At 28.3% G+C, this 14,434-nt stretch overlaps 1 protein-coding gene across 2 annotated transcripts in view; it reads right to left on the bottom strand.

Moving 5' to 3' along the window:
- Positions 1-3,342: 3,342 nt before the first annotated feature.
- Positions 3,343-14,434, bottom strand: part of LOC135931909 (kanadaptin-like) — a 33,677-nt gene continuing 22,585 nt past the window's right edge. Inside the window, exons 6-8 of one of the 2 annotated variants that reach the window (XM_065469227.1) lie at positions 12,920-13,311; positions 12,435-12,669; positions 3,343-3,502 (exon numbers count right to left, since the gene is read on the bottom strand). In XM_065469227.1, coding sequence (XP_065325299.1) covers positions 3,494-3,502; positions 12,435-12,669; positions 12,920-13,311 — 636 coding nt within the window. In that variant the 3' untranslated portion in view covers positions 3,343-3,493. Of the gene's footprint in view, positions 3,503-4,766; positions 4,946-12,434; positions 12,670-12,919; positions 13,312-14,434 lie in introns of those variants that run through there. The other variant, XM_065469226.1, reaches the window with a different exon arrangement.

Here is a 14,434-nt window from a genome sequence, read left to right as displayed (position 1 = left end):
CAAAAAAGGAAAATAGTAATTTTGTAAAATTTCATGTCAATTTTTCTTAAATTTTTATTTTGTTATTCCTTCTTATTTTATTTCTACTACATCTTTTCTCAATTTATACTTCTCATTTTTGGTAATTCTTTTGTCTTTTTAAAAATAATTAGTAAATTTTACGTTATTTTTCTTCACCTTTTTGCTCTATTTTTTAATAATTCTTTACATTTTTTTCATCATACATACAATATTCTTTTTATATTTTTTATCCTTTACATATTATAATCTTTTACATATATTATAACCTTTTCAATCTCTTTAAGTTATTAATCTTTATTTTTTTATCTTTTTCTCAATTTATTTTCTTCTCATTTTTGATAATTTTAAAAATAAGAATTTAAGAATGATTATATTTTATTAATTTACATATTGTTTGGTATTACAGTTCAAACTTATTTAATTTTAAAAAGGTACATTATAACCAAACGATTAATTTAAATTATCGATTGTAACGTTATTGATCAAAATCTCTTCATTTTTGGTTTATCCATGCACATTTAGGTGTTAAGCATTATCCTAAAAAAAATTATGATTTGAAAGAATGCCGAGCTCAAAACCGACCAGTTATTAAATATTCAGTCGACCAAATTTGGTAGTAATATTATTTGAAAAATGTTCTTTTTGGTTTATTTATCTATAAATACGTGTAAAACATTATCTCAAAAAATATTTTGAAAATATCATGATTGACCGAATGCCGTGCTCAAAACCGACCACTTATCAAATTTGATAGTAATATTAATTGAAAAGCTCATTTTTGTTTTATTCGACGAAACGTTAAATCTAACCGAAGGCAATAATACGGTAGGATCGGATGAACTCTTGGTCTACGAGGAACGCTTCCCTGGCCCCGAGGAACGTGCCTTACCTCCCCCGTTTGACACTAATACATTATATAGCAATCATAAATTGATAATTAGAACACATATTTTTGTTAATAATATAGGGGGGTAATAGGCCGCCAAACCCAAATACTTAATTTTATACAGCGTGATAGGCCCCACTATATCATTGTAAAGTCGATAGACTTCCCTTGTCTTATGGTCAGAAACTTATTAGGGATACCCTCCTCGGCTGAGCAAAAATAAAATCCTACGCATATAAATGGCAACACAAGGTTATAAAATTACTTTTTATCAAATTTGAATTAATAACTTTAAAGTTTTAACCAAGGATAGTTTTATTTTTTAATTAAAATTTTTAATTCCAAAAAATTATTAATTATATATATATTTAATTATTAAATTTTAATCAAATATTGTTTTTTTATCTTGATGATGGGTTTAAAAAAATCAATTCATTTCTACTTTTCTTTCAACTTCTTATTTTGCCCAAAACATCTTGTCAAGAACAATAATCAAAAAATAAAGCAAATCTGGAAAAACGACAACTGTTTTTATTTCGTTTTTTTATCTATATATATATATATATCTACTATAAAATAAATATAAATTGATTAATAATATAATTAATCCAAAAAGCAATTTTTATAATATATTAAAAGTGAATGCGCAAAAAAATATTAATCACAAATAAAATGCTATACAAAATAACCAATTTTTATAATATATTAAAAGTGAATGCGCAAAAAATATTAATCACAAATAAAATGCTTTACAAAATAACTCCACTATACCTAAAAAACGATACACATAACACGCCTCCACTAATTGAAAACCAAACTTCGCATTTCACCTCTCACCCGGCATAATTATCGTCCCTTTATGATGTTTTCACGAATTTAAACAGTGGTTAGCTCCTTGAGTCTCCTCCCTTTGTGTGCCGCTATTGTCGATTATATAAATCACGTCTTAGCTCAACCTGGTTCTATTTATCATTTGCACATTCCACTAACCCTTATATGGTTGATTCTCCTTTATTATTATTATCAATCACCCGGCATTGAGTTAGCATACCTCTGTAACTGTCCCCTTCAAATTTTCCTCGGATATGTTGAACACCATACTAAGATGAATATTTTTCCACTATTAATTTTTGATCAATTATATCCTCCTATTTATAATCCCGATCGTAACCTCCCAGGTTCCACGCCCCTTTTTGATTGATCTCGATGCCGTACTCCCTCTTCCATCGATGAATTTCACTCGATTTAATTTGTGTTGCATGTTTTCCATGATCACCCCAGATTCTCACCTTCTTGTACCTCCATATATTCTTGCCCACCACTACAAACTCAGGCGCCTCCATTATCTCCCTTTCCACCTCTTGATGTGGTTTTGGCTTTAATAAATCCAATAATATCCTGGTTCGTCGCCCCAAAAACTTCTCTGCCGGACACTGTTCTTCTCCCTTTCGACTATTGTTGTAATATGTCACAGCTATCCAAATTTTCCCACCTCCATACTTTTATTTTCTTAACCAGTTTTTGACAATCGACACCTTCCTCTCCACCTGACTATTTGAACTGCTACTACAAACCTGGCCCATAGATTTTTTAACGTTATCGCTATCACTTGCGTCGTTAGCCCCCTTACTTCTTCATACTATTTTGAAAGTTAAAGAAGTCAACGTGTATCCGCTCCCACGGCTGAGTAGCCCTTGGCCAAAAACTTTTCTTGTCTTTATGGGGTATCTTGGCCCACTTATTGCACATCAAACAACTCTTACTGATATTTTCGATATCCCTATTCATCCCTACCCACCACACATATTCTCGGCCCCATTGCTACATCCTCCACACCTTGATGCCCCGCATGAATCATTGTCAACACAGCATCCCTTAATTTGAGCTGCACTACACCTCTATTTTCTCGTACCACACATTCATCTACTATGGCTAAATTTTTTACTATATATTTGAAAGTTTTGTCTCCATCTCGCCATGTCTTCCGCCCTTTTATGCATGCTTTACGAGTTAACTGTAGTCTACGCGACAACATTAGCTCTCTATTATCCTTCTTAAATAGATGCACCAGCGGTTTGTGGTCCGTATATACCATGAATCTACTCCCTATTAAGTTCTCTCGACATTTTGTCAATTCGAAAATAACGGCCAAAGCTTCTTGCTCAATAACCGAATATATAGTTTCCGCCGCCCTAAATATTCTTGAGAAAAACAAAACAGGTCTCTCCTCGTCTACAAAATGTAATAACGCTCCTCCTCTACACATTTACTAGACGCATCCACCACTAAAACCACCTCCAAATCGTTATTAATACTAGAATATGTTCTCTCTCAATTCGACATTTTAGTTCCTCAAACGCAAAATGGCGCCGCTATCTGTGCAAAACCTTTCACAAACCGGTGATAATAATTTACCATCCCTAGAAAGGCCTGCACTTCCACTTTATTATTCGGTCTCAACATACTGGTTATTCCTGCCATATTTTTATCCAGCGGTTTCACCTCTCCCAATAATCTTGTGTTCCTAGATACACCACCTCCGATACTCCCAAAAACTCTTCTCGGCACTTGCCCGCAATCCTTTAATCACGATATCTTAAAAACAGAGATAATGTTTTACACGTATTTAGAGATAAATAAACCAAAAATGAACATTATTCAAATAATATTACTACCAAATTTGGTCGATCGAATATTTAATAAGTGGTCGGTTTTGGGCTCGGCATTCGGTCAAATCATAATATTTTTTGGGATAATGCTTAACACGTTAATGTACACGTATAAACCAAAAATGAAGAATTTTCCATGGATAACGCCAGCAATGTAGTATTTCGGTTTCTAATCGGTTATCGGTCAAATCACGATATTTAAAAAATATTTTTTGAGATAATGTTTTACACGTATTTATAGATAAATAAACCAAAAATGAACATTTTTCAATTAATATTACTATCTAATTTGGTAGATCGAATATTTAATAAGTGGTCGGTTTTGAGCTCGGCATTCGGTCAAGTCATAATATTTTCAAAACATTTTTTGGGATAATGCTTAACACTTTAATGTACACGTGTAAACCATGAATAAAGAATTTTCCATGGATAAAGCCAGCAATGCAGCATTTAGTCATTGGGCCGGTTTCAAATCGGTTATCGGCCAAATCGCGATATTTTAAAAATATTTTTTGCGATAATGTTTTACACGTATTTATAGATAAATAAACCAAAAATGAACATTTTTGAATTAATATTAATACCAAATTTGGTCTATCGAATATTTAATAAGTGGTCGGTTTTGAGCTCGGCATTCGCTCAAATAATCATTTTCAAAATATTTTTTAGGATAATGCTTAACACCTAAATGTACACGGATAAACCAAAAATGAAGAGATTTTGATCAATAACGCCAACAATATGTGCCTTACAAATTTTATATTATTTTTCGATTCTAAACCTACTACTCATTAATATCAAACTTTCTTTTTTTTTTAATTTTTATGAAAAGCGTTATCCAATAATTATTTTGGTTTCTTAAGAATATATTTTCATATTTATTCATTTAACGCCCTCTTATGGATATATATTTGTTAAATTTTAAAATTGAAAAATAGAATTTGAGTTGTAATAAGCTAGTAAATATAATTTTTTTCCAATAATATTACGTAAAAATAGAATTAAAAATTATTTGATATTTAATCTCAATTTTTTATTTAATGAAATATTGATATATGTACATTAAATAAACTGTTTCTGAAAATTATTCATAAATAAGATTTTATAATAAAATTTTGATTGATTATAATTATTTGCTCTTTAGCAATTCATTTTAGCAATGCAGTATTTAGTCATACCGCTATTTTTATTTAAATTTCGAAATACAAAATTTGTATATCATAACTATATTTATATAAATAGAAATTCACATCATGTATAAGTGTTGAAATATAATTTATTAATTAAAACGAATTTGGCTAATTAATCTATATATAGATTTCGGACATTTGAATTATCATTCTAGTAGTTTGGGATTCCATTCGCATCCCTAAATATTAACCATATAAAAGAATTTTAAAATTAAGACTTTCAATTTTTTGAATATTCACCAACAAAAAATTATTATCCAGTTAATAGAATTAGAGCCCTACATAGACCTGCAAGAAGTCAGAATAAAATTTAAATAAAATAGGTCGCTTTTTTTCAATATGGACCTATCAAAATTATTTATTTCTATCTTATTTTTTTTGTGCTTATAATATTCTGACTGCCTAAATGTTTTTGCCTTAAAAAATTAGAGTTTAATTAAATAAGATATAAAATATATGCATATTCAAACTCAAGTATCGTTTATATCTAATTAAAATTGATACCTGTATATTATAGATAGTGAATTCCAAATCAAACATAAAAAGGTTGATTTTCAACCCGAAAGCATCTAATTTTTTTAAAATTTTGCATAATGATAGTATACACTAAAACTAGGAAATAAAAAATCCCCAACAATGCTTACCCTCTAAAATGTGTTAAAGCGGGGATAAAATGAACCTATTTATTTTCAAATTTTATCGAGAATTTATTATGTTAGAGCAATCATTGAAATTTTATTATATAATTTAATAATAGTTCTTTAATATAACATAATTAAACATGATGGAAATCTGATTAATATCTAAGACCGAATGTATAAAACAATAAATAGCCATAGGAAAATGTTTTTTTTTTCAATTTTTCTTCTTCTGTAGATAGATATCAAACTGATTTATATTTGTACAGTATCCTAGATTGGGATGAGCTTGGTCCTTAGGTTTATGCCCCTTTATATAGTTAAAATTGATCAAATTTAACATAAATATTTTAATGTATTTTTAGTAGTAATAAAATATCGAAATCTTTTGTTATGTATATTTAGTAGTCATAGAATTCTTTCATTTTTTTTATTTAGTATCCAAAATAATGATCATCATTTATATTCAAATTCATATCAAATTATATAATAATAAAAATAAACATTTTACAAAAAACAACAATTTAATACATATCATTTATCCCCAATCTATCTGGTTTCGATCGTATCCTTTTGGGATATCGATCTTGACTTGTATCTTCTCCTTCCCTCTTCTTTAGATTCATTTCATTGTTATTTTTTATTACACTCTTTGTTTATTTAACTCTTCGGTTTTCTCTTCTACTTCAGTTCTCTCTTCTAATTCGTATTTTTCAATTAATATATTTTAGGTTCTTTTCATTAATTGGTCCGTATGACGTATAATCGTATTACCCGCTATACTTCATAACGTTGTGATCCGAGTATGCCTTTAATAAGGGCGTCTTCCCATTTTTTTCTTTATTATTGTAAAGGCGCGACCAAACTTTTTCATTTATCTGGAATTTTTGATTGTGGTATTCTAACTTCTCCTTTTTGTTACCCCGTTCGAATAATATTTGATCTAACAATCCTTTAGGTTTAAATTTTAGTAGTATTTCAGCGCGACATTGTTCAGTTTCTGTCCCTGGTGCATTTCTGAAATTGTAGAGAAAAATAGCTAGACTGGTTTCTAAATCCCTCTCGTTTCTTTTATTCATACTCTATTTAAAAGTTCGAACTAAACGTTCGGCCATGCCGTTTGTCTGAGGATGGTAAGGACTTCCGTGCACTAATTGAATCCCGTTTTTTTCACAAAAATCATTAAAATTTTTGTTGCTGAATTGGGGTCCGTTATCAGAAACGATTATCCGAAATCCGGATCTTGCAAAAATATTTCTTAATATTTTTATTGTGCTTGTTGTAGTGCTAGTCACGGGAACTAGTCAGCGATTGCTAGCATCTATCACTACCAATCAATCATGATTTTGAAATGGTCCAGCATAATTAATATGTACTCGGTGCCATGCTTTTGGTGGTTTTGCCAATTTTGAATTGCTGTTTTGAGGCATATTGTGTTGCTCCTGTATATCTTGGTTTATATTAGGCCACCACGCGTATTGTAGTGCTCTCATCTTCATTTTTACCATTCCGATATGTCCTTGATGTATCATGTCCAACACGTTGTTTAGGTATTGTTGTGGTATTATCATTTTAGTTCTCCATAATAAACAACCCCTCTCTGTTGTAATTCCCTCTCTCCTTTGCGTCATAGTTTATTGGCCATCCATCTATTGTATATCTGTATACTTTAGAAAGTATATCATCTCGCATTGTTTCTTCAATTTCGCTTGCATTTAAAGGTGTTTCTCCCACCTGTATTTGATCTAGCGTTTCTTCTTTTGATATTGGAGTTCCCTTTATAGATAATCTAGATAGCATGTCAGCATTTGCTATTTGTCAACTACTTTTGACTTCTATTTCATATTGGTAATCTGCTAATAATAAAGCCCATCTTTGTATTCTGGCAGTAGATGTTGTTGGTATATCTTTTTTTGGATGAAATAAACTCATTAATGGTTTGTGGTATGTTTGTAATGTGAACTTTTTTCCATATATAAATTCTTTGAATTTTGTAACCCCAAATATGTGGCAAGTGCTTCTCTTTCTATTTGGCTATAAAAAATTTTCAGCTGCATTTAGCGTTCTTGAGGCGAATGCAATTGGTCTCTCCTTGCCCCCTTCTATATGTGATATTACTCCCCCAATTCCTATGGTTGACGCATCTGTTGCTAATATAATGGGTAATTTTGGATCATAATGCTGTAATATTGGAGTACTACTTATTTATTACTTTATTTTTTTTACGCGTCTTTGCATTCATTAGTCCATCTCCAAACAACTGTTTTTTCTAATAATTTGTATAATGGTTTGGCTTTGGCTGCAAAATTTGAAATAAATTTTGAATAGTATGTTGCTGACCCTAGAAATGACTGTAATTGTTTCAAATTTGTTGGTTCTGGTGCTTTTTTTACTGCCTCAGTATTTTTTTCGGTAGTTGTAATTCCGTTTTTTGAAATATTGTGTTCTAAGTATTCGACATTTTGTTTGAAAAATTTACATTTTCTATTTTTAGCTTGATTCCATTTTCATCTAGACATTTTAGTACCTTTTTAAAATTTGTTTCGTGTTTCTCTCTATTTTTCCCGGTTATTATAATATCATCTAAATAAACAAGCTACTCCTTCAAAACCTTTTAATAAATTCTCAATGGCTCGTTGAAATATTGCTAGAGAAGACGATAAAAAGGTAGTCTTGTATATTTAAATAATCCTCTATGCGTATTGATTACAAGATATTTTTGAAACTCTTCCCCCACTTTAATTTGAAAATAGGCATCTGAGAGATCCAATATTAAAAATTCCTCTCCTTTTCCCAAATTGGCTAATAAATCTTAGATTCTTGGTATTGGATATGAATCAATATTAATATTTTGATTTATACTTTTTAAAATCCCCGCAAATTCTTAATGTTTTATCTTTCTTTTGAATAATTACTATGGGTTATGCATAAAGTGAATGATTAATTTTCTCTATTACGAAATTTAGTTATCCAATTTCTTCCAATGAAATTTTTGGTATATCCTTTTGTAATTATGAGAGGTAGTTCTAATGTTCGTCCTTTATATTGTACTTTTACTACAGTTTGACCTAATAGTGGTATATTGGTTCCTGTATAGCTTTTAAGTTTTAGCATGTAATTTATTAATCCAGGACAATTAACTTTATTTTTCCAATCTATTTCGTTAATTATGCTTACCTCAGCTCCAGTATCTAATTCCATTCTGATATCGCTGTTGCTTATTATTATATCTATCCAAAATTCTGGATTATATTCGTTTGTTTTATTATTAATAAAATTCACTATTTCTTTTCTAAAGACTCGCGCAATGTGTTCAATTTTGTTGCATTTATAACAAGTGGCATTCTCGAAAAGACAATTTTCCCTTCTGTGGTTTCCGGACATGGATTTTTTTGTAGCTCGCATTATAATTATTATATGATTCTGATTAATTATCATTATTAACTTTTTTAATTTTATTTATATTATCATTATGTTCCTCTTTCGATTTTAGTTTCATCATTTTGTATTTTTTGGTTTCTACTGCAGAAGTTATCTTAATAGCTTTATTTATGTCTATATCGTCTTCATATAGTAATCTTTGTAAAATTTTTGGATTTTTTATTCCGAATATAAATTTATTTCTATGCATTATTTAAATATTCCCCAAAATCACAAGTCGTTGCTAATTTTCGTAGATTTTGTATATAGTCTATTAATTTTTAATCATTTTGTTGATTATATTGATAAAAATTATATCTCTCTACTATTATATTAGGTTTGGGATGAAAATGTTTGATTAAAATATTATGTATTTCTAATATTTCTTTGTTTCCCGGACTATCAGGTGCACATAAATTTACCAGTATTTTGTAAGTATCACATCCTATTGTTGTTAATAACAGAGATTTTTCTTGTGATGATGTTAAACTTGGTTATGTGTTTTTAAATTCTTGAAATAAGTTGTACCAATCTTTATAACACAGGTTTGAATCCGTTAGACTTTTTATAGACTGCGCCATTTTTGTAATGTATTTTTAGTAGTAATAAAATATCGAAATCTTTTGTAATGTATTTTTAGTAGTCATAGAATTCTTTCATTTTTTTTATTTAGTATCCAAAATAATGATCATAATTTATTATTCAAATTCCTATCAAATTATATAATAATAAAAATAAACATTTTACAAAAAATAACAAAAACAACAATTTAATACATATCAAATATCATTTAAAATTTAATGACTATTATGTAAAAATTATGTATAAAAATTAATTTGAGATGTGAAGCAATGTGGTTTATTTAACACTTTGGTTAAAATTTCTATAATTACATGTAATACAATAAAAAATATATAATTATATAAAAATTTTAAAATATATCATATTAAATCACCCGAGGAATTTGACTAAATTTTGACTTTTAATTTATATTCTCTGCAAGAAAAGTATAAAAATTTTGTGTTCCAGAAATTCGTTTTGTTGTCAAAAACCTGTTTTCAGGATGATTTTGCACACTTAGATATTCATCATTGCTCACAACTGCATAATTAATCCCTCTGATATTATTTCTTGCATAATTATATAAATCCATTGTTGTCAATAATGATCATATGATGTTGTAAGTTTTCTAGAACTGCTATAAGTTTAGTAACGCTCCCGAAACCGTGGCTGAGACTTTTAACAGTGTGGTTGCAAAGAAATGCCACTGCCTTTATCCCAAAATCATTTTAATGATTGTAAAGGTTAAGGAAGTGTTTTAAATGTTATATTGGGTTCCCATCAGAAAAATAAAGAATTTTGGTTCCTCTGCCAAATCGTTCTTTAAAGAATAAGGTCAAATATTATTTTAGCATAAAATAATCTATAAAAATTGAATTTTTATTAAATGTCATCATTTTTAATCGATAATCACCTTGATGTAGTTTTCGTAACCACTAATGTGTAGGTAGCTCTTGTATTAGACATTATTAAATAAAATTAATGGTTATTAAAATATTCTTAAAAATATTAAATTAATTATTTCATTTTATATAATCTTTTAATACAACACAAAATTTAAATAACTTTTATCGCCAATATAAAAAGTTTTTTTCACAACAATAATTATTTCAAAACTCTTTAAAATCCAATTTAAATGTTGGCGAATTCAGTTATTTTTCAGAAATAAGCGTTTGTAGTGAAAGGATTTCATTGCACCGATAATCAGGCCACTATCCACTTTTATGATTTTACCGCGAGGACGACATAATAAAGCATGTAAAATTTGTGGTTAAATTAGTTTGTTTAAAGCATAACGCATGTGCATTTTATTTATTTCACGCAAAACTGATCTTTTTCTCTACAAAAAAGATTTGGCAGAGTGGCTAAAAATTTTTTTTCTGATGGTGTAGTAACTAAATAATTTAAAAAACTTCATTAATCTCTATAATCATGAAAATAATTTTGGGATAAAGGTTGAGTAACATTTTTTTGCACCCAAACATAAAAGTCCCTGCGACAGCTTAGGGGACGTAGCAGGTCGAACAAGCTTGCTACGTCCATGTGATAATCATATATTGACAACAATTGATTTATTTAACTATGCAAGAAATAATATCCATGGAGTAAATTATATATTTGTGAGCAATAATGAATATCTTACTATGGAATCTTGAATGCAGATTTTCGACAGCAAAGCGAATTTCTGGAACACAAAAGTTCCCTACTTTTATTTCTCTAGGCGAAAATAAAATGAAAGTCAAAATTAATTCAAATTCTTAGGATGATTTAATATATGTAATATAATAAATTTTTGATTGATTACATGTGATTATTTAGCTAAATAAAGTTATAAATATGTTTAGAATTATTTTGCCACGTATAATTTTTTAAATAACTAAGGGCTACATTTAAACATAATTTTAAAATAAAAATTATTACTTAACTATTTATAAATTTAAATATGATGATAATTTATATTAAAATTTAATCAATTTTAGTCATATAAAGGGTCATAATTCCTAGAACCATGTTCATCCCAATCTAGGATTTTGTACAAATACAAAGCAGTCTGATATCTATCTACAGAAAAAAAAATCCGGATTTATACATCCATTTTTAGATATTAATCAGATTTCCATGATATTTATATATGTTATATTAAAGAACCATTATTAAAAGCTATATAATAAAATCAATGATTGCCCAGCATAATTATTTCTCGATAAAATTTGAAAATAAATAAGGTGCATTTTGTCAAAAATGTACCGTTTTTCCCCGCTTTAAACTCCTTTTAGTGAATAAGCAGTGTGGGAGGTTAAATTTTATTCATTTCTTAGTTATAGTGTATACTATCAGTAAAAAATTTTAAAAAATTGGAGGGGGTCGGGTCCAAACCTAGGTTAGATTTTATATGGAATACAACATATATAGAATAAATGCTCAGGATTCAGGAATACTCTCTTTTTTCAACGATAACTTTCTGATCAAATTTATTTAATTATACAACTTTTTAAAATTTTATACACTCTTTTTTCATTATATTACATATAGTTTTTATTTTAAATAAAATAATACTGCTTTTAAAAAAGATAAAATTAATTCTTTAGACCAGGCTAACATATTTATGAATCTTGATGAGCAGGGACTTCTACCACGGGGGAGGGGGGGGGGTAAAACGTAAGATCGTTTTATTTGTTTGGTGGAAGGAGGAAGGGTCTAGATTAGGCGTAGAAATCCTGATTAGTGAGCCACTCATTTTTTAAAAAATTTAAGCAGATTTGGAAATTCGTAAAAAGAATTAGAAAATTTTCTCGGATCGGGCGATCCACTTAGAAAGGTCAAACGCAGGGCTCTAGCTTGAATATCAATCGAAATGTTGTATAAGATAAATTTTTAAATACGCATAAGTAAAGTATATTAAAACCTCAATATTATCAATTATTCTTTTAAAATTAGTTAATTTTTCAATAAATCAAAACTAATAATTTCTATTCAAAAGTAAAAATTTAAAAATCAAAATCAGGCCTATAAATGAGTAATCAAAATAAAATGATTTAATAAAAATTACATAAATTTTGGTCTTTTTAGATTCAAGGTTTTGATTATCCGTGACAATTTTTTTAACGATGTCTATTTTATCATTTTTTAATAGACTAATATAATTATTATTGTTTTCGCTTTCAAAAGACTTTCTATTGCTAGTCATTCTTTGCCTTTTTGTATTTGAGGTAGGTATTGGAGGCACCACGAAATCATGATCTTTTTCCTTACAGGGCGTTTTAGCACTTGAGTCTAAACTCGGGCTAATAATTAAGAAAATTAAAAATTAAGTTATATATTAAATCAAAATTACGAAAAATTATATAAAAAATCATGAAAAATTTTCTTTTATATCTAATGCCTTCAAAAGAAAGATTACAATTGAAATCCTTGGAAAATCAGAAATTATTTGTAAATTTAAAAAATTTAAGCCAATGTTTGTAATTCTGACCCGAGACTGGTTGGAAAATTCGATGAGATTTTTTAAAAAATAGAGATAATCATCAAATTAACCTCTTATGTAATAACATTTCACCATCACTAATAATTTCTTTTGTCACGACATGATCATCAGCAGTAGATAAGGTTGTTGGCGTGTTAGCATAAAACATTTTTTTAACATTAGTGGATGGTTCAGCTATCTTACGCATCTTGTCGTATATTTCTTTGGACTTAAGTAAACTGTTCTTTTTTTGGGTTAGTGAAAGCAATATTGATTGGCTGGGGTTAAATTTAGGCCCTATTTTCGAAATCTTTTTAATAGTATTCATATAAAGGTCTAGGGGGTCCGATTCTCCTGAGTTTTTAATTAGATCGTTATTATTTTTTTCAAATACATCAACATGTAAAATATTATCCTCTAATCTCGTAGGGTTCTCAATGTTTTCTATCAAGATATCTAATTCCTAATCAAATATTTAAAAAAAAGAAGTATATTTAAACTATTTTCATATTCTATTTATTAACTAAACATATAACACTAAAATATTTTAATGAGATTTCATTATATGATACTTATATAGCATAATATCAGAGATCGGTCGATACTTACAATTTCAACCACTACCCAAATAATCACTAATCCTTATTAAAAAATTGAGATAATACAATCTGTTAACCGTAACTACCAAAATCAGGGTAGAATACCCAAAAATAGGGCTGTACCGATATTAAATATCGGATCAGTCGTTTTCCAAAAATATCGGATCGGGCCGAAACCTGTAAAAAACGATCTGATCTTTTTACTTTTCTCTTTTTTGTTATTTTATGTATATTTATTTTATATTAATAATATTTTCTATATATTTTTTTTAAACAATGCAAATGCACAACACCCTTAAATTTTATTTATTTTTTTAAATAGATTTATAGTATTTTAAAAGTTTTTTTCTAAAAATAGAAAGAAACCAATGACATCATATAAAATACCTAGACTGACGATTCATTCATTAAAAGTGTACATCAATGCAAATCAGCTGGAGATGCCATCTTGATTACACTAATCATTATTTAAATTTTAAACGAGCTATAAAATGATATTGCTGTTGTATATTTATCGCATAATTTATTCCTATATCTGATGCAAACTTTATTAAAGAATTACCGGATCATCGAGATAATAAGGAAGCAAGTTATTGATTTAATAGTAGTTTTTAACATGAGAAAAATTGCTATATGTGTTACCAAAATGGCGGGTCCAGCTGATTTGCTTTTAACGACGCTTAAAAATGCATTTTAATGAATGAATCGTCAGTCTAGGTATTATATATGTCATTGAAAGAAACACCCAAAGTTTTATTTATTTTAAATCTTTTTAAAAAATAACGCTAATTAATAAAAGAATTTTTTTAAATATGGTATCTGAATTATGGAAATATTTTACAAAAGACAAAGATAATTTTGCAAAATGCGTTATCTGCGGAATTCTAATTTCACGGGGAGGAATAATGAAAAATTCATTTAATACTACCAATATCTATAAACTTTTTTAAAATTATTGTAGAAATAAAATAAAATGCATAATTCGAT

Source organism: Gordionus sp. m RMFG-2023, chromosome 1 (assembly GCF_954871325.1).
Source record: "Gordionus sp. m RMFG-2023 chromosome 1, tfGorSpeb1-WG-v2, whole genome shotgun sequence".
NCBI lineage: Eukaryota > Metazoa > Nematomorpha > Gordioida > Chordodea > Parachordodidae > Gordionus > Gordionus sp. m RMFG-2023.
This window is presented reverse-complemented; position numbering and strand designations above follow the sequence as displayed.